The sequence below is a fragment of the Rana temporaria genome, chromosome 12 (genome assembly GCF_905171775.1).
Source record: "Rana temporaria chromosome 12, aRanTem1.1, whole genome shotgun sequence".
NCBI classification, from domain to species: Eukaryota; Metazoa; Chordata; class Amphibia; order Anura; family Ranidae; genus Rana; species Rana temporaria.
In genome coordinates, this window is record NC_053500.1 from 114,582,628 (window position 1) to 114,607,265 (window position 24,638).

The 24,638-nt window shown below is 46.6% G+C and overlaps 1 protein-coding gene across 1 annotated transcript in view; it reads right to left on the reverse strand.

Moving 5' to 3' along the window:
- Window positions 1-251: 251 nt before the first annotated feature.
- Window positions 252-24,638, reverse strand: part of LOC120918604 (protein-glutamine gamma-glutamyltransferase 5-like) — a 75,395-nt gene continuing 51,008 nt past the window's right edge. The window contains exons 8-13 of the mRNA XM_040330276.1: window positions 22,465-22,568; window positions 22,141-22,380; window positions 12,172-12,567; window positions 9,669-9,829; window positions 3,840-3,973; window positions 252-686 (exon numbers count right to left, since the gene is read on the reverse strand). Coding sequence (XP_040186210.1) covers window positions 539-686; window positions 3,840-3,973; window positions 9,669-9,829; window positions 12,172-12,567; window positions 22,141-22,380; window positions 22,465-22,568 — 1,183 coding nt within the window. The 3' untranslated portion in view covers window positions 252-538. The remainder of the gene's footprint in view (window positions 687-3,839; window positions 3,974-9,668; window positions 9,830-12,171; window positions 12,568-22,140; window positions 22,381-22,464; window positions 22,569-24,638) is intronic.

The following is a 24,638-nucleotide window of genomic DNA, read 5'->3' on the forward strand; positions in this document are numbered from 1 at the left end:
GTCGGTGCGGCTCTATACGGCGCCTGCGCACCGACGTTCGGCTACTTTCGGAAACTGGCGACGCGCTGTATGCGACGGTCGGAAGGCTGTCAATCAAATAGGAACGCCCAGTCCCGCAGCCCATACCCGGAAGACACGGAGAAGATCTATCTCTAAAACGGTAAGTACTGCATTGATTTTAAACAAAACACCCGATTCTGCTTCCCGTAATTAGGCCCAATTTAATGTTAAAAATTGATTTTTTGGGTGAACCTCCACTTTAATTGAATGATCTGAATTCGAAAGCTGATTGGCTACCATGCACATCTGCACTCTCTAGTTTTAGTACTTTAACCCCATTGTCTTATATACAAATCCCATTCCATACTGTAGTTAATTTACCATATTTGTCATATGATACATCCCTATCAGTACATTTAAACAATCTAGGGGGCTTTCCAAATCCCCTGTTTTGAAAACCCCACCAACCACACCTGGGCAAGTCCTATTTTGGTCCTGGCATGAAAAAACTATAATTTCTAAAGCTTGGTTGAGTAGATCAAGGGTTGACTATGACAGTCTTGTAGCCTTTCAGGACCTGGAACTTGTTGCTGCTTAAGTTCACTTGAAGCTGTTTGAGACCAGGTTTGCAGGGAACCAATTCAAGTTCCACAATTGATGTTTCCTTTTTCTTCATGGTGCCCACACTGAGAAAACAAAGTCAGCATATGTAAATGATAAAACTACAATACAATTATAGCCTGAAAGCATTCTGCCAGGCAAGCTTAGACTTCTAGGACAATGTACCCCCTGGTCTATGACAAGGCACATACATAATATATGATGAATCCCTGTTCAAGTGAAGTGAAAATGTTGAAATGAGACAAACTGGTGAGAAAAAGCAGGCAAAATTTAAGAGGTAAACAGTAACATCCTCTGCTTACAGGATTTTATTGACAGCAGAAGGAGCCAATGGCACCCGCTGCCTTAGCAAATCCTGTGAGAGCAGAGAGAGAGAGAGAGAGAGAGAGAGAGAGAGAGAGAGAGAGAGAGAGAGAGAGAGAGAGAGAGAGAGGAGAGAGCTGATAAAGATAGGCACAACACTGGATTGAATGAGGACTCAGGTAAGTATTTAGGGGGGTGAGAGGGACAACACTGGGACATTTGTTTACCTTAATACAGGGAAAGCATTTTTTTTTATGAATGCTCGTGTGGCTCTGCCCCTAACCCCCACCTGTATAGGTATAAGAGGATGGGGGCATTGAGGGAGGGGTTGGGGTTTTTTCACTTTTTTTTTGTTTTGTTTGAAACAGGAAAGGGAAGAGGGGAAGGGAGATAAGGGGGGGGGGTGAGTTATAAAGGGGTATTATGGCTTTTAGAAGCCTCAGACATAATTTTTTTTTATGAATGCTCGTGTGGCTCTGCCCCTAACCCCCACCTGTATAGGTATAAGAGGAGGGGGGGCATTGAGGGAGGGGTTGGGGTTTTTTCGCTTTTTTTGTTTTGTTTTGTTTGAAACAGGAAAGGGAAGAGAGGAAGGGAGATAAAGGGGGGGGGGGGGGGTAAGTTATAAATGGATATTATGGCTTTTTGAAGCCTCAGATATTAATGTTTTTTTTTTTTTAGGGAAGGGTGGCGGGGTAATAGGAGTGATGAGTAATAAAGGGGCAAAATGGCTTTTTAGAAGCCTCTTATATAAGAGTTTTCTTTTATTTTTTATAAGAAAGGGAGAAAGGAAAAAGAAAGGAAAAATATATATTTTTTCTTTTTTTTCCCTACCCCCCGACCCTTTTTGTTTATTTTTTCTATAGGGGGGGGGGTGGGGAATAAGTGGGGGTGAGGGGGACAATTTCCTTTGTCTTTTTTTTTTTTTTTTCTTCTTCTTCTTTCTTTTCTTTTTGGGTGGGGGTTGTATAGGATATAGATAATGATGTTTACATTATTATAATGTTTTTTGATATGTGATATATTGTTAAATGGAATTGTTGTTGAAAAATTTATAAAAAAATGTGATAATAAAAAAATAATGCAGGGAAAGCATTAAGGTAAAAAATTAAGGAGGGATTGGCAGAGAGGGGTAGAAGACTCTGAAGCCTCGTACACACCAGGAAAACTGCCAAGAGAGCTTTTGGCTGGGAAAACCGTTCCGTGTGTATGCTTTCTCACAGTTTTCCCAACTGCCGGGAATCCCGACGGGAAAATAGAGAACCTGCTCTCTATTTTCCCACCGGGATTCCCGGCGATTTTAAACCTGGCAGTTTTCCTATGGGAAGAACTGCAAGGGAGCATACACACGGCCGGGATTCCCAGCCAAAGCTCTCCCCGCAGTTTTCCTGATAGGAAACCCGGCCGCGTGTACACGGGGAAACTTACTGAGCAGGTTCTCGGTTTTCCCGTCGGGATTCCCAGCGGACTTTATACTGCCGGGAATACCGGTTGTGTGTACAGGGATTCAGCGGTTTGTAAGGTGTCTGAGTCTGGCAACAGCATTCATGATGGACTGAAGAGGGGAGAGCCTATGTAAAGGTAAGCCAATAAGGAGAAAGTGGCAGTAGTTGAGGTAATAGACAACCAGGAAGTGAATTAGGATCTTTGTGGTGTCATTGCTTAGGAAGGGACCAGGGCAGAAATTTTGGGGCCCCTCACACAGCTTCAGGCATGGGCCCCATGGAGCAGAGAACCAGGGGGGTGCTGCTGCAAACTGAGAACGGGGGGGCTGCCGCGAATTAAGAACCGGGGGGGGGGGGGCTGGGGTTGCCGGAAATGACACTGGCATTTCACTCACCTATTCCTCCGGCCGCAAACTGAAAATATTTTCTCTCCTCTGGCTGTGACAGGGGGAGGGGGGCCACTACAGAAATTAACATTTTCTTCTCTTCTCTCAGCCACGAGCTGAGAAGGGGGGCGGCCGAGCCCCTGGGAAAATTAGGACCCCTTACAGGTGTAATGCCTGTACCCCCCCTGATGGCGGCCCTGGAAGGGACATCATTTGGAGATGTTGTGGAGGTTGAGGCGGCAAACTTTGGAAAGTGATTGGAAGTGGGGCTAAATGACAAGTATCTATTTACATATACTGTATGCCATAATTAAAGATACCATGGTATATTGTTTCATGGCAGGTATGCTTCCTTAATCCATCTCCTGCCTTTGAGCAAGTGTTAGGCCCCTTTCACATTGAGGCGTTTTTCATGCGGTACAGCGCTAAAAATAGCGCTGCTATACCGCATGAAAAAACCTGCCCTGTAGTGTTCAATGTGAAAGCCCGAAGGCTTTCACATTGAAGCGGTGCGCTAGCAGGAGCGCTCCAAAAGTCCTGCTAGCCGCATCTTTACCGCGGTATAGGAGCGGTGTGTTCACCGCTCCTATACCGCGCCTTCCCATTGAAATCAATGGGAAAGCGCGGTAATACCGCCCGCAACGCGGGCGGTATTAACCCTTTTTCGTCCGCTAACGGGGGTTAAAACCTCACCGCTAGCGCCCGAATATCGCGGTAAATACGAGGGTATAGCCGCGCTACAAATAGCGCGGCTATACCGTCACCGCGGCTCCACGCCTCAATGTGAAAGAGGTCTTCTGGTCAATATGTAGAGCATTACTGCAGGGTAAAGATTGCTCACTAGAAGTCAGCAGTGAATATTCTGATTACCAGGGCACAATAACCAATGTGCTTATCTCATAATTAATAACTTTTGGTCATTTGTTTTCACAGACACTTGTTCAGGCTACATTGTCACACAAAGAAATTAGACCCCCATAATTATACATAGCTTGATCCATAATGGTCCTTTTCTTTTTATTTGCTATCACACACATTCTACAGCCATTATCTCAGTGAAGTTGATGTTTGTGCAGTTACTTACAGTAATTTAAGCTGAGTCTTCATCAGACCACTGCCCTCGATTACCAGTAGACAGTCCTTTATATCTTCATTGAGGGGATTGGAGAACATCAGACGTACCTTGCATGGTTTGTTCACTACAGGAGATCCCGGGAACTGCATGTAATAAAAGGTAACGAATACAGCAGAATTATTTTATTTGTTTCCAGTATATCTTAAAGTGGAAGTAAACCCTTCAATTTGATAGTTACAAAAACAGTTAACATTCCTGGCATGCCGGAATTGCTAGCTGTCACATTTGTTTGTGCTCTCAATCAAACTGCCAAACCATCCAATGGCTGGTTTCATAACAGGTCACATGTACAGCATCATGGCAGTTGGAGATTAAACGGAGGTCGAGATGGCCGCTTCCTTGGCTGAAAACGATAGGAGGGTTTTCTTCCACTTTAAGCACTGTAATATTAAGCAGTACTTTACAGATCTATAGGGCAGTCTATATCAGTCCCTATGACCTAAAGAATCTCAGAATCTTACACCCTTACTACAGCCATATGCACACTATAGAGCTATTGGGTAGGATGCTGTGTTTATTTTTCCTCTGGCTGCTCATGGATTTCCTCCAAGTATGTGAGTATGGATGTGGTGCGTATGTTACATTTTAAAGGCTAAGGCCAGCCATAGACAGAGTGGGCCAGATTCTCAAAGAGTTACGCCGGCGTATCAGCAGATACGCTGACGTAACTCCGAATCTAAGCCCGTCGTATGTCTAAATGTATTCTCAAACTGAGATACACTTAAACATGCCTAAGATACGACGGCGCCGTCGTATCTTAGGGTGCAATATTTACGCTGGCCGCTAGGTGGCGCTTCCATTGCGGTTGGCGTAGAATATGCAAATGAGTCGTTACGCCGATTCACGAACGTACGCTTGCCCGTCGCAGTAAATTTACGCCGTTTCCGTAAGAGATACGCGGCGTAAAGATAAACATGCCCCCTAGGTGGCGCATCCAATGTTAAGTATGGCCGTCGTTCCCGCGTCGAAATTTGAAAATTTTACGTCGTTTGTGTAACTCGTCCGTGAATGGGGCTGGACGACATTTACGTTCACGTCGAAACCATTTAGCACAATGCACGTCAGGAAATTTTAGGGATGGCGCATGCGCAGTACGTTTCGGCGCGGGAATGCGCCTAATTTAAATGATCCACGCCCCCTACCCGGATCATTTGAATTAAGCGGGCTTGTGCCGGGGGATTTACGCTACGCCGCCGCAACTTTACAGGCAAGTGCTTTGTGAATCAAGCACTTGCCCGTAAAACTTGCGGCGGCGTAACGTAAATGTCATACGTTACGCCGCCGCAGATTTGCCCGATTCTACGTGAATCTGGCCCAGTGAATTTATTTTCTGCAACCACAGACAGTGTTGATAGGGAAACACAGTGATGCATAGATTGCATTAAGGTAAAAAAAAAAATCTTTACAACTCCTATAAAGGCAAGCTGTTAAGAGAAAGTTCATTTTTAGGGTGGAACTCCGCTTTAACTTCACCTTTTTCTAGAAAGGTTTTCCATCTTTTCACGGTATGTATTAAAAAACTGCAGGTTTACAGTAATGCTGGGAGTGAGTGTCCAACAGTTTTCACATTGTAGCAACAATGCAGGACATGGGGATTGCTAACTGAAAGTTTATTGGCTAGGCCTCTTGGGTGAGGGAAGTGGGAGTCTTTGGGCAAAATGACCTACAATACAACTGATAAGTGCTTTACAAAGTTGCAGTTTTTGATATCTACTGGGGTCCCTTGACTGCATAGAATTTTTTCTGGAAAAGGTGAATTTAGCCTTTACACCGATTTTGGAGACTGGTATGAATTGATGAATTGAAAATCAGTTGTGTTTTCTATGTTAAAGATTCAATGGCATAGAGTGCCTTGAAAAAGTATTCACACCGCTTCAAATTTTCTACATTTTGTCATGTTACAACCAAAACGTAAATGTATTTTATTGGGATTTTATGCGATAGAATAACACAAAGTGGAACATAATTGTGTAAATGGTTTTCAATTTTGTTTACAAATAAATATCTGAAAAGTATGGTGTGTATTTGTATTCAGCCTCCTTTACTCTCCGCGAACCGTTTTCATCGGACATGTCTCCTGGGAGCTTTTGGTCTGATGTGTGTACACACCATCAGACCAAAATCCCCGCGGAGAGAGAACGCGGTGACGTAGAAGACACCGACGTTCTCAAACACGGAAGTGCAATGCTTCCACGCATGCGTCGAAATAAATTCGACGCATGCGCGGGATTTCGGGACGCTGGTTACACGTCATAACCATCGAACATGTCCGATTAGGTCTACTGACCATCGGACATGTCCGACGGACATGTTTCCAGCGGACAAGTTTCTTAGCTTGCTAAGAAACTTTTGTCCGCTGGAAACCTGTCCGCTAGGCCGTACACACGGTCGGACATGTCCGCGGACCAGTTTCAGCGGACATGTTCGACCGTGTGTACGCGGCCTGAGACTCCTAACTAAAATCTAGTGGATCCAATTGCCTTCAGAAGTCACCTAATTAGTAAATAGAGTCCACATGTGTGTAATTTAATCTCAGTATAAATACAGCTGTCCTGTGAAGCCCTCAAAGGTTTGTTAGAGAACCTTAGTGAACAAACAGCATCCTGAAGGCCAAGGAACACACCAGACAGGTCAGGGATAAAGTGGTGGAGAAGTTTAAAGCAGGGTTAGGTTATAAAACAATATCCCAAGCTTGGAACATCTTATGGAGCACAGTTCAATCCATCATCCGAAAACGGAAAGCGTATGGCACAACTGCAAACCTACCAAGACATGGCTGTCCACCTAAACTGACAGGCCAGGCAAAAAGAGTAGGGCTGTTACTGATCAAAATGTTTCTGTTCGATTAATCGTTTTTTTTTTTTTTATCAATTAATCGACTAATTTCGATTAATTATAACGCACATGCAGATCCAACTACTTTTAGCTGATCTCCTTGCAGGCTGATTCCTAGTGCAGCTACCAACAAATGGAAAAATGGATAGCAGGATACAAAAAACACACAAAGGCGGCGCTCGATGGGAATAGCATTAAAACTATTATAGTCTTCAAGTAGGTAACCAAATAAATATTGCACTGGAGATAAAATCTATGTAGCTACATAAACTGTAAAAATGGTGCGAGTAATACCAAACGGTACCAAAAGCAGTCATAAAAACATGTAGCTAAGTATGATACTGGTATAAAAATGTGTACAACGATACCACTGCTGAATCCAGATGAGGAGAGGTTAACATCAGTCCGTCGGCATGTAGATGTCCCATGAAGGGAACTATCACAACTCCCAGTGGATGGTTGTAATATCCCAGGTTGATAGAGGGAAGTGATAGGCCCCGTACACACGAGAGGATCCATCCGCTGAAAAATCTCAGCGGATCGGTTTCAGCGGATAGATCCCCTGGTGTGTACGTTCCAGCGGATATTTATCCGCGGATATTTCCGATTTCCAGCAGATAAAAATTTGTAAGCATGCTTACAAATCTATCCGCTGGAATCGGCTCCAGCGGATCGATCCGGTGGTCTGTACAGACTCACCGGATCGATCCGTCCGAACCCGTCCCTCGCATGCGTCGTAATGATTCAACGCATGCGTGGATTTCCTTATATGACAGCGTCACGCACGTCACCGCGGTTGAAATCCGCGCAGATTTGGATCCGATGGTGAGTACATGCCAACGGATCCAAATCCGCCAGAGGATTTATCCGCGGAAACGGTCCGGAGGACCGTTCCCGCGGATAAATCCTCTCGTGTGTACGGGGCCATAGAGGGAAGTGTAACAGCCCTTGCGTGTGGCAGATAGTAAGGTCCCGCCGGCATGCAGATATATGAAGGCACAGCAAAGGAGCCCTTCAGATGGACACGGCAAGACCCGCTGGTGTCCGTGACGTTACTGGATCTCCGACGGAACTCCCTAAAGGCCCAGAAGCCGGCGGAGAGGTGAGTACCAATCAAAAGAATTTTAATCGATCAAAACGATTTTGATCGATCAAAAAAATTAAAGATTAAACGATTAATTAAAAGTTAATTTGCACAGCCCTAAAAAAGAGTATTAATTAGAGAAGCAGCCAAGAGGCCCATGGTAACTTTGGAAGAGCTGCCGAAATCCACAACAAAATAAAAAATTTTGGCCTGAAAGCAAAACATTATGTGTGGCTGAAAGCTAACACTGCACATTACCCTAAATGCACCATCCCCACTGTGAAACATGGTGGTCATGGCATCATGTTGTGGGGATGCTTTTCTTCAGCACAAACATGGAAGCTCGTCAGAGTTGATGGGAAGATGAATGAAGCCAAATACACAGAGAGCTACAATGGAATGGTAGAGATCAAAGCATATTCATGTGTTAGAAGGGCCCAGTCAAAGTCCAGACCTAAATCCAATTGAGAATCTGTGGCAAGACTTGAAAATTGCTGTTCACAGACGCTCTCCATCCAATCTGACAGAGCTTGAGCTATTTTGCAGAGCAGGATGAGCAAAAATATCACTCTCTAGATGTGCAAAGCTTGTAGAGACATCCCCAAAAAGATTTGCAGCTGTAATTGCAGCGAATGAGGTTCTACAAAGTATTGAATACAAATGCACGCCACACTTTTCAGATATTTATTTGTAAAAAAAATGAAAATCATTTATCATTTTCCTTCCACTTCACAATTATGTGCCACTTTGTGTTGGTCTATCACATAGAATCCCAATAAAATACATTACAATTTTTGGTTGTAACATGACAAAATGTTGAAAATTTCAAGGGGTATGAATACTTTTTCAAGGCACTGTAAATGAGCAAAATTATGGAAAATCTGCTTCATTTTGGATTCCGTGGACTACATTATTCTCTCTGATGAATATACATACAGTTTGCCAAGCAATATTAGTAAATTGTTAAAAAGTGGTCAAAAGACCACTACTGAATCTGTCAATAGGCCAGCCGCAACCAGCAATGGAGTGTAGGCTCCCTGTCCCCTGGGAGGCGCCTGGTCAACCAGTTGGATCCCTGCACTGGGTCTTTCTATAAAGGACAATGGCCATCCCCGTCTGAAGTTTGGCACGTGCATTCAGAATGGGCATTTTATAAACAGGGTTCAATGCATATGATATGTAATAGTTTCAAAGGGCACTAGGTGCCAGAGATGATATTAAAACTGCTTTTCTCTGGGCAGGATGCAGAAGAGAGGGCTTGTTTTTTCAACATCTGTGGCCCTTACGCCACCGAGATGGTAAATTAGGAGTGTTGAGGATAAATAAGGACATTACCGTATTTATCGGCGTATACCGCGCACTATTTTGCCCTAAAAATCAGGGCAAAATCGTGGGTGCGCGATATAAGCCTATACCCGCTTTCCCGCGCTGAGTTTGAATACTGCGCCGACATATACCGAGCGCAGTACACTCGTGTATAGTCGGGCAGTCTCGGCTACACTCGCGCTCACGTCCTGTACGTCCGCGCGAGCATTGCCTACTATACGCGAGTGTACTGCGCTCGGTATATGCCGGCGCAGTATTCAAACTCGGCGCGGGAAAGCGGGAAACGAGCGAGGAGGACGCCGCAGAAGGACGCCGGACCCGACGAAGAGGACACCCGAAGCCGCAGACGGACGCCGGACCCGACGAGGCCGCCGATGGACGCCGTGCAAGACACCAAACTGTAAGTACAAAAATATATTTTTTCACAGAAATGTCGGGGCAACTTTAGGGGTGCGCGCTATACGCGGGAGCGCGCTATACCCCAATAAATACGGTATATTAAAAGTTACATTCTTTTAATAGATTTATCTTACATTGATCGTGATTTGTGGAACAGCCAGGGTGATATCCTTCTTCACGAGAAGTTTCTCCCAGGTCACATTCTGCTCGCCAACAGCTGTCACTCTTACCAAGTTGTTGTCATCAAGATACTTTCCATATTGTGAATATGCGATTTGTAAATAGATCCATTTCTCTGCCAATACAGTTGGTAAAGACTTTATTAGTCATTCATGCATTCATACTGTATATATATATATATATATATGCACTAATGTTGCGTAAACACGATCGGTTCGTCTGATGAAAACGGTCTGATGGACTGTTTTCATCAGACGAACCGATCGTGTGTGGGTCCCATCATTTTTTTTCCCATCGGTGAAAAAACGTAGAACCTGTTTTAAAATTATCTGATGGTTAAAAAAACGATCGTCTGTGGGGAAATCCATCAGTTAAAAATCAACGCATGCTCAGAATCAAGTCGACGCATGCTCGAAAACATTGAACTTCATTTTTCTAAGCACGTCGTTGTGTTTTACGTCACCACGTTCTGACACGATCGTTTTTTTTAACTGATGGTGTGTAGGCAAGACTGATGAAAGTCAGCTTCATCGGATATCTGATGAAAAAATCCATCAGACCGTTTTCATCGGATGAACCGATCGTGTGTACAGGGCATCACAGAAGAAAGAGAATGATGACCCATCAGTCTGCTGCTGGTCCCTCACTGTCCTGTCACAGGCTGTGCACAGGGACATGACATGGCAGGCAGTGTTGCTTAATGGGGATATTGCCGTTAAATTGGCTGTGCTTTTTGCTAAGATGAAACTGACTTGCCTGAGAAAATTACAAATCTATTAGAAGGTATTACATTTCCTGTATATGTATTTCAAACTTTAAAGGGGTTGTAAAGGTACAATCTTTTTCCCTAAATAGCTTCCTCTACCTTAGTGCAGTCCTCCTTCACTTACCTCATCCTTCCATTTTGCTTTTAAATGTCCTTATTTCTTCTGAGAAATCCTCACTTCCTGTTCTTCTGTCTGTAACTACACGCAGTAATGCAAGGCTTTCTCCCTGGTGTGGAGAGTCGTGCTCGCCCCCTCCCTTGGACTACTGGAGAGTCAGAACGCTCTCTAAATTGCAGATAGAGAAAGGAGCTGTGTGTTAGTGGGCGTCCTGACTCTCCTGTAGTCCAAGGGAGGGGGCGAGCATGACACTTCACACCAGGGAGAAAGCCTTGCATTACTGTGTGGAGTTACCGACAGAAGAACAGGAAGTGAGGATTTCTCAGAAGAAATAAGGACATTTAAAAGCAAAATGGAAGGATGAGGTAAGTGAAGGAGGACTGCACTAAGGGAAAGAAAGCTATTTAGGAAAAAAAAAATACCTTTACAACCCCTTTAAAATTCAGGGTTTTGGTCTATGTTCCAAGTAGTAACTTATATTTTTATTTGTACATAATTTTCTCATACTAACAGGGCCGATCCTAGGGTCACAGACGCCTGGGTGCAGAAAAATTTCTGTCGTCCCCCGCCCCTGCATGGTCATCTTACTAACTCCTCCCCTTTACTAATGTTTCTATGGCTATGAATCAAACACAGAGATGCTCCCCTAAGAAGTCTTCATTAGTGTCCCCCATCAGAGCCCCCCCAGCAGGTGTCCCCATCAGAGCCCCCCCAGCAGGTGTCCCCCATCAGAGCCCCCCATAGCAGGTGTCCCCATCAGAGCCCACCCACAGCAGGTGTCCCCCATCAGAGCCCCCCACAGCAGGTGTCCCCATAGATCAGTACTTGTCCAATAGATCCCTGTAGCTCGGGCATGCTGGGAGCAGAGGCACATTACAGGGTGGCGGGACATATGTGGCATCTTTGGCTACTTGGTGGGTGGCACTCGGAGAGCATTTCTGGGAGTGTACGGGATGATTGGCAGCAGCTCCGGCCAACCCAGAAGCCTCTCATCACACCTCCTATGGGAGAAGAGCGACACACGCAGAGGGGGTGGGGCAGACAGGAGACTGCTCCATGCGCATTGGACAGAATTAATTAGTGGAGCCTAGTGCCGGTGTATTGTCCTCAATGTTCCACTGTGGGGGAAGTTCCTTCACTGACTGTGCAGGCGCAAACTTCCCGACGGAAATCCCCGAACCTCGCCCGGCATCCAGGCTCATTCTTTAACATCCCCGTTACCTCACAATCCACGTCGCCCTGGATGCCGGCCGCCGTTCGGGGATTTCCGTCAGCAAGTTTGCACCTGCGCAGTGCTTGAAGGAACTTTCCCGATAGCTGGAACCAGCTCAGCGCATCAGTTTGCGCATGCGCTGGAACTTCCAGGACACCTGGAACCAGCACGGCAGATCACCGGAACGTGTTCCAGTAATAGGCTCCACTGTGGTACCCAGCACTTTGGAGCTTCGGCGCCTGGGTGCGGAGCACCCCGTGCACCCTGCCTAGGATCGGCCCTGCATACTAAACACATTTGATGTGCATTGTTTTATATCTCTCATGAAAAATTGATAAGTATGTAAATCATACACATTACCTTCATTGGGCTCAAGCTCAATGTACATGGATTCCTTCCAGAACTGGTGTCCAGGTTTGCCTCTGTGCTTAATAGCCTGTGCACTAAAACACAGTTTAAGGGTCTTGGCAACAGAACGCAAGTTACCAGCTAGTAAGGCTAAGTTTATTGCTTGCCCCAGCTGTGGAGACTCCACCAGTTTAAACCTCAGAATCAGTTTAGCGTCTTGCAATGGGCGATTCAGACGTTCATATTGATGGATAGATCCATTCTGAGATTCTTGTTCAGGGAAAACATCATTAACAGTGAAGCCATTGGTATGGTTATGGTGTACACCGCCATTGGAGAGCGTCGTAGAGTTTGTCTTTTGTAGTCTTTTCATTGCTTTCAGGTACGTTTTTCTTTCTTCAACGGTTCCTTGACAAATGACAAACAAATCTTTATGTAATAAAACAGATATTAAAAGATAATCAAACTTGCAGACTTATGCCTGATGCCGGTACACACGATCATTTTTCGGCATGAAAAAAACTTTGTTTTTAAAAAATGTCATTTAAAATGACCGTGTGTGGGCTTCACATCATTTTTCGGGTTCTGAAAAACGACAATTTTTTTTCCCGAACATGCTGCATTTTGTAACAACGTTTTAAACAATGACGTTTTTTGGGTTGTAAAAAATAATCATGCTTGGGCTAAAACGACGTTAAAAACCTGCGCATGCTCAGAAGCAAGTTATGAGACAGGAGCGCTCGTTCTGGTAAAACTACCGTTCGTAATGGAGTAAGCACATTCATCACGCTGTAACAGATAGAAAAGCGCGAATCGTCTTTTACTAACACAGAATCAGCTAAAGCAGCCCAAAGGCGAATAGAATTTACCCTTTAGAGTGCCGTTGTACGTGTTGTACGTCACTGCGCTTTGTTCATCATTTTTTTAAAACGATGGTGTGTGGGCAACATCGTTTTTAATGATGAAGTTGGAAAAACTTTGTTTTTTGGACATGCTGAAAAACGTTTTTTTTTGCATGCCGAAAAATGATCGTGTGTACGCGGCATAACACACGTTGCCTGTTAACCTCCCTGGCGGTATAATTCTGTCTGGAATTTTGTACCAAAAGCGGTACAATTATTTTGCAAGGAAATTTGGCGTTTTATACTGTAGGCCTGCAATTCTAATGCCCCGTACACACCATCACTTTATGTGATGAAAAAAAATTACGTTTTTGAAACTTCAATTTTCAAAGACGAAGTTGCCTACACACCATCGTTTTTCTCACAATGTTGTAGCAAAGCGAGGTTACGTTCTCAGCACTTTTTCCATTGAAGCTTGCTTCATAAGTAGCTTCTGGTCATGCGCGGGTGAAAAAACGTTGTTTTTAAACAACGTTTTTTACTACACACGGTCAATTTCTGTGAAGTAAAAGTTGACGTTTTGAAAAACGACACATAAAATTGAAGCATGCTTCAATTTTTTTTGGTCGTTTTTTAGAAGACATAAAACGACATTTTCCCCCACACACGGTCAATTAAAGTGACGTTTTTAAAAACGTCATTTTTTTTCATCACATAAAGTGATGGTGTGTACGGGGCATTAGGAATAACTAATTTAAATCTGACCAAACAAGAGTCTAGTAGGCATCCCGGGTATGAATTTTTTTTAAAAACAAAATTATAAATTATAATATAATAAATAATTATAAATAATTATAACAAATAATAATATAATTATAATAAAAATTATTCAATAATGTAATCAAATCAAAATCACTGAAATTTGCTCAGTTGCAGAATTGTCGCTGTCATTACTTTTATTTTTTTATGACGAATTTTCCCAACAAATCGCTATCGCACAATTCTGCAAGTGATTATAATTTATTATCGCTGTTTTCTAGCTGATCTAAAACCATTTTGACATAAAGGGACACTTTTGGTTGCTATGGACAATAAACAGTTTTTATTATATAAAATAACATGTAGGGCACTGGGCAGACCACTAGGGACAAGGGGGAGGGGGGGGTGTATTTTTTACATACAGTACTGTAATCTATAAGATTACAGTATACTGTATGTAATGTGTTTGTTTACTTTTTTGAATTTGGCGCCAATCTCCCCCTCGTGCGTCGTAACGTTGCAGGGAACGGAGATCGGTGGCACACGGTGAATCGAGCGAGCACCCACTCACTCACACAGCGGGGATGCATCGCAGGATCCAGGGACAAGGTAAGTAACTTGTCTGTGGATGCTGCGAAAGGTAAGCCACGCCGCTGCACGCTCTGCACATCTACCCCGCTAAGGGGGTTAATTGTCCACTGCAGAAACTTCATAAAAAGTAAAAAATCAAAGACTGCTTAAATTTCATAATTTTTTTAAGTGTATATAATTTTTTTTTTTTTTACCATTTATTAAATATGAATCCAAAGTTTTCTCTGACTAGACGAGATGGAGACTGCGACCTCATTCAATTATGCCGCGTACACACGATCGTTTTTCGGCATGAAAAGAAATATTATTTCTCTTTCGTTCATAGACGGACACAGCCTTCATTGACCTTAGGGTTATGCTTCTTCCTACCAGGAGATTTAGGCAGAATTCTACAGCACTTAAGGTGTTAAAAACTTTCCTTAATGCCGCTCCTCCCAGGGGGCGTGGCTCCCCCAGGCATAACCCACACCCTGCTTTAGCAGCCTCAGTTTGTTTTCTGCCTAACGACAGGAGGTCAAGGCTATCTCTGGAGTTCCTGGACTCTGGAGTTTTTTTCTGGCGATTTTTCTCGCTTTTTTTATTATTTTGTTCCTGCATTTTTGAATCCTGCGATTCTTCTATCAACAGCCGACTGGGTGACAGGCTGGGTCCTCGACTCTTGTAGTCCCCCCATGTTCGGCCTTCGAGCGTGTGCCGGCCCTCAGCTCAGCTTTGGGACGTCCACGACAGGCCCCATTGCTCCAGGGGCGGCCGGGGAACTTTGGTTCTAGGGCACACATATGACCGGTCTCTATGGCTTTGTCACAGTGTGTCTGGCCGACAGCCATGCCGTTTACGGACGTTGGTTCTGTCTGGGATACCTCCAGCCGGGTAGTCGCAGGACAGGTAAGTAGTGGCCCCTTACTCAGGTAAGTGGTCTGGCTGGTGGTTTCCCTGAGGGTCCGCCCTGCTTTCCTCTCTCCCCTTCCTCTCCCTCCTTCCCCTGACTGGGTAGTGGCTGTGAAGGGGGGCCTCCTGGGTTTTCTTTATTACCACCGGGCCCGTGTGTTGTTAGGAGGACTGTGTTGTTACTCTGGGGGGTGCTGCTGTGTGCTGCTGTGTTCTATGAGGTAATTTTTACCTCAGACAGCGGCCGTCTTGGAAATCTCCTTGGTAACGCTGTGATTCTTTTCTGAGGTAAAAGACAAAGCAGTCAGTGCTGCTGTGTTCTATGAGGTAATTTTTACCTCAGACAGCGGCCGTCTTGGAAATCTCCTTGGTAACGCTGTGATTCTTTTCTGAGGTAACAGACAAAGCAGTCAGTGCTGCTGTGTTCTATGAGGTAATTTTTACCTCAGACAGCGGCCGTCTTGGAAATCTCCTTGGTAACGCTGTGATTCTTTTCTGAGGTAACAGACAAAGCAGTCAGTGCTGCTGTGTTCTATGAGGTAATTTTTACCTCAGACAGCGGCCGTCTTGGAAATCTCCTTGGTAACGCTGTGATTCTTTTCTGAGGTAACAGACAAAGCAGTCAGTGCTGCTGTGTTCTATGAGGTAATTTTTACCTCAGATGGTGGCCATCTTGGAAATCTCCTTGGTAACGATGTGATTCTTCCCTGAGATGACTCGGCACAGCCTCTGGTCAGTTTTAGTGCTGTTACAGTTTTAGTGCTGTGAATCTTCCATGAGGTGAATACACATCACAGTCAGCACATCAGAGCACACCTGAGGTTTTTCAGCTCCCTCTGCAGCTGGGTGGGGTGGTGAATACCGGGGGCCCCCATGCTCTGCACGGATGGGGGGTAAAAAAGCGCCCCCTCCCTGAAGCCTGCTTCTGGGGATGACACAGAATCGCTGTTTTTTTCTGGTTCTGTTATGTCAGAGGCTGCGGGTTTTAACCCTTATGGATAGTGAGGATGACTCTGCTGCAGTCAGTTGCTGGCAAGAATTTGTTGGAGCTCTTGTTTCTGCGGTGCGTGAGGCTCTAAAAATTGAGGATGTGGCGGAGACACCTCCGTGTAAGTACCAGCAGACTACCACGCATCGCTGAAGTGTTTCCTTGTGTTCCTTATTTGGACTATATGTTATACAAGGAATGGGATGCACCGCAAAAAGTTTGTCAAAAAACTTTGCAACCCGTTACCCCCTTGAGGGGGGCTTTAAAAAAAAAAAAAAGTAGGTCTCTCCTCCGCCAGTGGACCCCCCTGTGTCCAGACTGCGCAAGGCCACCACATTGCCTGTGGAAGGGGCTCCTGCATTTCAGGATCCCGCTGATAGGAGAGTGGAGGCCGTGGCCCGCTCCCTATTCACGGTGGTGGGTTCGGCGGTGAGGCCGGCTCTGGCCGGGGCCCTGGCAGGCCCCGACTAAAAGGGCGAAGCTCCTGCTGCAGGAGCTGGAAGAAGGACCTCTAAGGTGGCCTTGGTGATGGCCGTTAAGGGTGAACGGTCCTTTTGGGTCTTCCCTGACTGGCATCATTGAGGATGCCACAGGTGGTAAGCGCATGCTGTTCCCACGGTTTGGGAAGGGCTAGGGACCTCGCCCTGTGCAAGGACCCTCCTTGCCTACCTCCGAGCGTTTTTTCGCTCGCCCTGTGCGGTGGGGGTAGGTCTACATGGTGCTTGAATCCCCGCTGCGGGGTAGCAGCGCACCGGATACCGCATGCCTAACAAGTCTGCGGACATACCTGCTTCCGCCTGAAGGTCTGCTCCCGCCCGTGTCTCGGGTGGGAGACTGGCTTCGCATTGCGAAGTGTTTTCCTTGGGGTACAAGATTGAGTTTCTCTCTTGTCTGCCAAACAGGTTTTTTCCCTCTGGCTTCTGGCCTCCTCCGGTTCGCCGGTTGACTCCGTCAGGGGCTGTCCAGGATCTTCTGGTCAGGGGAGTGATTGTGCCAGTTCCCTCGTTGGAACGGTCTCGGGGTTTTACTCCATTCTGTTTGTGTCCCCATGGAGGATGGGGCCCGGTCGATCCTGGGCCTCAAGTCCCTCGTTTTGTTTTGTCAGGTTTTTCTGGCATCCTTGGATGTCATGGACGTGTACCTGCATATCCTCAAACCACCAGAGATTCTGTGCTTTGCGGTCGGGGGGGACCATTTTCAATGGTGTCCTTCCCATTCGGCGGGTTTTCGCCAAGGTGCTCGTACCGATACTGGCCCGGCTGTGACAGCGGGGGTTTGTTATCATGGGATGTCTGGACGACATTCTCCTACGAGCTTCTTCGAGCTCTGCATTGGTGGAGCCGTGTCTATCACGTGTCAGGCTCTCCGAGTGTTCGGCTGGTTTCTGGATTGTCCTGAAATCAGGGTTGATTCCGTCTCAGGGATACCTGAGACTGGTCCTGGATTCCTCCGGGGCGGGAGTGTTTTTCTCCTAGCGGAAAAACTTCAGACTCTGCTATCTGCTGTGCAGCAGTTGCCGACCCAGAAGCGGTCATCTCTGCGATTCTGCAGGAAGGTTCTGGGTCAGTTGGTAGCCTCTTTCGAGGCGGTTCCGTATGCCCAATTCCACGCCAGGGTACTACGGAGGGAACTGCTGTCACGATGGGACTAGCTTCCGTCATCTCTGGATTACCAGATTCAGTTGAGTCATCTGATCATGTCTCCCCTGGTATGGTGGCTGGCGTTTCCGGTGCTTCGGGCCGGAAAGTCATTTTTCTGCAGGCCACTGGACAGTGGTCACGACGGATGCCAGCCTCTCCGGTTGGGGAGGGGCGCTTGGGGCACCCAGTCAGCCCAGGGGCACTGGACTCAGGTGGAGTCCTGCCTACTGATCAACGTTCTGGAGCTCCGAGCAATCAAGCTTTGCCTTACCAGGTGGTCCCTGGATCTACAGGGCCGACCGGTCAGGATCCTGTCCGATAACACCACGTCCATGGCGTAGGTTGATCATCAGGGAGGCACACGGAGTTCTGTTGCAGTGACGGGGGTCGCGCGCATCCTTTCGGTGGGCCGAAGGGTCCGTTCCGGCTCTATCGGCCGGGTACATTCCGGGAATACGGAATTGGCTAGCCGACTACCTAAGTCGCACTGCACTGGGCCAAGGAGAGTGGTCTCTCCACCCGCAGGTGTTTCGGGGTCTGTGCCGAAAGTGGGGCACTCCGGACGTGGACCTTCTAGCGTCCCGTCTCTATCGGTAGGTGCCACGGTTCGTGGCCAGGTTTAAGGACCCGTGGGCGGACGCGTCAGGCGCGTTGGTGGCTCCTTGGGGTCGCTGTCGCCTACTTTACACCTTCCCTCCTCGGAAGCTTCTTCCTCGCCTGCTGCGCAGAGTAGAAGCTGTAGGGATTCTATCGGTCCTGATTGCCCCAGATTGGCCGCGTCGCTTCTGGTACGCGGACCAGGTGCGTCTGCTGGCAGATGCCCCCTAGCGTCTTCCCCTGGGAATTGATTTTCTGTTACAGGGTCCAATCTTCCACCCTGTTTCACAGCCACCGGCCTTAGCGGCGTGGCTGTTGAGAGCCAGGGGCTTAAGGACCGAGGCCTATTGGGCTCGGTGGTCTCTACCGTGCTGCCTGCACGGAGGTCTACCTCACGTAGGTTTTTTCCTCATACATGGAAGGCCTACTTCTCTGTGTGTGGGGAGATGAACTGGCACTCTCGTACATGCGTTGTGTACAGGATTCTGCTGTCTTTGCAGCAGGGAGTGGTTCAGGCTCTCGCCTTACGTACGGTTAGGAGCCAGATTTCTGCTCTGGCTGTTTTTTACTTGCAGCGACCCTTGGCATCGCACTCCTGGATGCGTGCGTTGGGTCAGGGGGTCTGGCAGGTGGCCCCTCCGGTGCGCCCTCCATTACCCCCATGGGACTTGAATTTAGTCCTTTCAGTGCTTCGGGATGCTCCCTTTGAGGACATTCGGGAGGTTTTTTGTTTTATTGTCACAAAAGGTGATTTTATTTCTGGTAGCAATTACCTCGATCAGACGGGTGTCTGTCTGTTCTGGCGGCCTTGTCTTGCAAGGCTCCCTGCTTGGTCATCCGTAAGGATGAGGTGGTGCTGCGGCCGCAGCCGTTTTTCTCCCTAAGGTCGTTTCGGCTTTTCACTTGGATGTGAACATTGTTCTTCCATCCTTGTGTCCTCAGCCGAAGAACCCGAAGGAGGCCACTTTACATTCTTTGGATGTGGTTCGGGCCCTTTGAGTTTACTTGTCGGCGACAGCTCCGTTCCGGATGTCGGACTCGCTGTTCGTGTCTGTGTCCGGTCCCAGTAAGGGCCTGGCAGTTTCGTCGGCCACCATTTCCAGGTGGATCCGACGGATTGTGCTTCAGGCCTATGCCCTGAAGGGCGGGCGCCCCCCTTTCGGGTCATGGCGCATTCGACCAGGGCGATCGGGGCCTCTTGGGCTTTCCAACACCAAGCCTCTGTGTTACTGGTGTGTAAGGCTGCGACCTGGTCGCCGGTCCACGCTTTTTCAAAGTTTTATATGGTGGATGTGAGTGCATCTTCTGATGCCTCCATTGGCCGCAGGGTGTTACAGGCGGCAGTTTAAGGTTGGAGTTCCTCCGTTGAGTAACTCCGGTTTTTGTTTGGGGTGTAACCTGTTTTTGCTGTGTTATTTTTCCCACCCCTCGAATTTTTTTGACACTGCTTGGGGACGTCCCTAAGGTCAATGAAGGCTGTGTCCGTCTATGAACGAAAGAAAAAAAAGGATTTTTGTACTCACCGTAAAATCCATTTCTCTGAGTTCATAGACGGACACAGCACCCACCCCTCCTTTGTTTGTACTGCTTGTTACGAACTGAGGCTGCTAAAGCAGGGTGTGGGTTATGCCTGGGGGAGCCACTCCCCCTGGGAGGAGCGGCATTAAGGAAAGTTTTTAACACCTTAAGTGCTGTAGAATTCTGCCTAAATCTCCTGGTAGGAAGAAGCATAACCCTAAGGTCAATGAAGGCTGTGTCCGTCTATGAACTCAGAGAAATGGATTTTACGGTGAGTACAAAAATCCTTTTTTTTCAGCATGTCCAAAAAACTATGTTTTTCCAACTTCATCATTAAAAACGATGTTGCCCACACACCATCGTTTTTGAAAAATTATGAACGAAGCGCGGTGACGTACAACACGTACGACGGCACTCTAAAGGGGAAGTTCTATTCGCCTTTGGGCTGCTTTTAGCTGATTCCTTGTTAGTAAAAGACGATTCGCGCTTTTTTGTCTGTTACAGCGTGATAAATGTGCTTACTCCATTATGAACGGTAGTTTTACCACAACGAGCGCTCCCGTGTCATAACTTGCTTCTGGGCATGCGTGGGTTTAAAACGTTGTTTTTGCCCACACACGATCATTTTTTACAACACGAAAAACAACGTGAAAAAATGCAGCATGTTCGAATTTTTTATTTGTCATTTTTCAGAAGCCGAAAAACGATGTGAAGCCCACACACGATCATTTTAAATGGCGTTTTAAAAAATGTCGTTTTTTTTTCATGCCGAAAATGATCGTGTGTACGCGGCATAAGGGAATGCTTTGCAGCAGGGCAGTCACTCGGCATGCATAAGCTAATTGAGATCAGAGTAGTGACGGTGCCAACTACAATAATTTTTCAGCATCTGCAGAAGTCCTATAGGTAAGGCACATACATACTTATGTAGCGGTACCCCCGTAGGGGCTGCTGAAATGTTTGATTGTCTGTCACCCTGCCCAGCCCGGAATTCACCTCTCAGACTTTCAGAGACATGAAAACGTTGGCTATTATAATTGTGGTGGAGAGAGGAGCCATGGACCCCTAAGTGAGGTCGCAAAAAGCAAAGTTTTGCTTTAACTATCTGAAGATCAGCTTTAAACTGATATGCAAGTTTATGCAATTCATTATTAACCGCCTGGGACCCGCGCTATAGCCGAATGACGGCTACAGCGCGGACCTCAAAATCCAAGTGGACGTCAATTGGTGTCCACCCCTTTTGGCGTTCCCGGCGAGCGCTCCCGAGCGCGCAGCAGGGAAACTCTGTGTTGGCCGTGTCCCTTGGACACAACCAATCACAGATCGCAGCGAACGGCAATCAGAGTGGCCGTTTGCTATGCGATCTGTGCGGCCAATGAGAGATGATCTCAAATGTAAACATTTGAGATCATCTCTCATTGCCGGCTCACACAGAGACAGCGTCCTGTCTCTGGAGAGGAGACCGATCTGTGTCTCTTGTACATAGGGCCCCCCCCACCTACAGTTAGAACACTATATAGGGAACATATTTAACCCCTTCCTCACCCCCTAGTGTTAACCCCTTCAATGCCAGTCACATTTATACAGTAATTAGTGCATATTTATAGCACTGATCGCAGTAAAAATGTGAATGGCGCCAAAAATGTGTCCGCCATAATGTCGCCGTCCCAATAAAAATCGCAGATCGCCGCCATTACTAGTAAAAAAAATAAAATAAAAAAAAACAATTCTGTCCCCTATTTTGTAGGCGCTATAACTTTTGCGCAAACCAGTCGCTTATTGCGACTTTTTTTTTTTTTTTCAAAAAATATGTAGAATACGTATCGGCCTAAACTGATAATTTTTCTTTTTTTTTTTAATTGGGCTATTTATTATAGCAACAAGTAAAAAATATTGTATTTTTTTTCAAAATTGTCGCTCTTTTTTGTTTATAGCGCAAAAAATAAAAACCGCACAGGCGATCAAATACCACCGAAAGAAAGCTCTACTCGTGGGGAAAAAAGGATGTAAATTTTGTTTGGGAGCCACGTCGCACGACCGCGCAATTGTCAGTTAAAGCGGCCCAGTGCCGGAAGCTGAAATTTCACCTGGGCAGGAGGGGGGTATATGTGCCCAGTAAGCAAGTGGTTAACATGATCTTGAGAAATATTGGATTTACCTTCATCATATTTATAGTTGTCGGTGATGTCTTCTCGTTCGTCCGCTCCAGCACACTTTGTGCTAATATTATTTCCAATCAAATGTGGATCACAAAAATGCTTTTCTTTTTTTGTCCCATATAATGTCCATGACACAGAATCTGCATTCACCATGGAAAAGACAAATGGGGAATCATAGTTCAGGTGGACCTCCCCTTCTCTTATGGCTTTCACAGAGGTAGGGCCACAGCAATAAATACCTGGAGGAACATAATGGGTTTATGTTGAGAAGCATAATTGGCATGTAAGTGGTAACATACAATTGCAATATGTGTTCTTCATACCATCACTTGTCTCCTGCGGGGTTGGATCTAGAACTTGCCACCCTTCATAGCCTGGAGGCAAGTCTCTTCTTGCCATCCAGCACTCACACCACACATGGAAGTTCCTAGGTTAAAAAGCAAGCTTATAATTCCAGTTTAAGTTTAAGGTCAAATGGTTTTGTCTTTTCAAAAGTCATAAGACTGAAGATCGAACTCCTCAATTGAATTAAAGTCAGAGGTGTTGCTAGGGGGGGTGCTGGGGGTGCGGTCCGCACCGGGTGACACCCGCTAGAGGGGCGACACCATCCCGTGTTTTTTTTTTTTAGCTGACATGCCCAGCCTGCCCTGTGCAATCCCAGCCTGCTCTGTGCAATCCCAGCCTGCTCTGTGCCACCCCAGCCTGCCCTGTGCCACCCCAGCCTGCCCTGTATCACCCAGCCTGCCCTGTACCACCCCAGCCTGCCTTGTACCACCCCAGCCTGCCCTGTACCACCCCAAACAGCCCTATACCACCCCAGCCTGCCCTGTACTGCCTGCCTGCCCTGTACCCCCCCCCCCCACCTAGCCTGCCCTGTGCCACCACAGCCTGCCCTGTACCACCCCAGCCTGCCCTGTACCACCCCAAACTTTCCCATGCCACCCCAACTTTCCCTGTGCCACCTTAACTTGCCCTGTACCACCCCAATTTGCCCTATGCCACCATAACTTGCCCTATACCACCCCAACCTGCCCAATGCCACCCTAACTTGCCCTGTACCACCCCAACCTTTCCCATGCCATCCCAACTTGCCCTATGCCACCCTAACTTGCACTATACCACCCCAACCTGCCCTGTACCACCCTAACTTGCCCTATACCACCCCAACCTGCCCTATGCAACCCTAACTTGCCCTATACCACCCCAAACTACCCTATATCACCCCAACATGCCCTATACCACCTTAACCTGTCCTATACACCCCACTACACCAACCTGCCACTATACCACTCTATACTACCCTAACCTGCCACTATACTGCCCTATAATATCATTTACAGGGGCTGGTTTGGGGTGCGCCCCATGCCCGTGCGCTGCCTGATTGGTGCTGGGCAGTCTAGACAGAGGGAGGGTGACACCATGTTTTACCGCACCGGGTGACACCAACCCTAGTGACGCCACTGATTAAAGTCTAATTGAAGTCAAGAATATACAGTATATCATTATGCAGTCACGCTGCCTTAGCAGCATTGTCGATCGGAGCATTGTGTAGGGAGGCACTAAAGATCTGTACCGGTCTGCTTGGTGTGAGAGGAGCAGTCTGGCTCTCTAGTGTACTGCCGGCACAAGACAGTTTAATATTGTTGTAAAGCATTCACTCAAAATAATAATAGAAAACTGGCATTCTTTACTTGTTATACAGACCATTTGAATAACAATTAAAAATGTCTTACATTCGACTTTAACCCTGTATATCCTTGGGTTTCAGTGGTTATGCTGGGGCCATGTCTGCAGCTACAGTCATGACCCCGGTTTCTTTTTTTTTTCAGCTGGCGATGCTAAATAAAGTAAAAGCAATCCAAGCGGCTAAATAGCTCCCACGCGGAGCCTGAGACTGAAGATGGCAGTTTCGCTGGCTTACCATAAAAATGACCGAGGATCGGAAATTCCCCGGTCATCTCTATGGACTATGCCAGGGGTAGGCAACCTGGGACCCTCCAGCTGTTGTGGAACTAAATTTCCCATGAGGCATTGCAAGGCTGGCTGTTACCCCCAGATGATGCCTTATTAGGACGAAACGCGTTTTCTATATGTTTTTTTTTCACTTTAGTGAATCTCCGCTATCAGCTTTTGTCTGAACAGCAGGAGCCCCACTCTTTTCAATCACTAGCTGCACTATACCATTTTTACTTTGTTCATTTCACAGATTGATCTTTTGTTGTGTCGGCTGATATTGTTTGTTATTTTAAGACGGCACAATTGATTTCTCTTTTCTATACACTGGCAGTTACAATTACTCCCAAAAGCAAGATGGTACTTGTAGTTCTGCAACAGCTGGAGGGCCCCAGGTTGCCTACCCCTGGTCTATGCAAACATTCCTGGACTAGGGTATGTATGGTCCACTATTTGAAGCATCTGAAAAGACTTTGTCTTGTCCATTAGACTTAGCGCACTATACATAGCACATGATAGCCAAGGCTCATTATTTCCTAAAAAT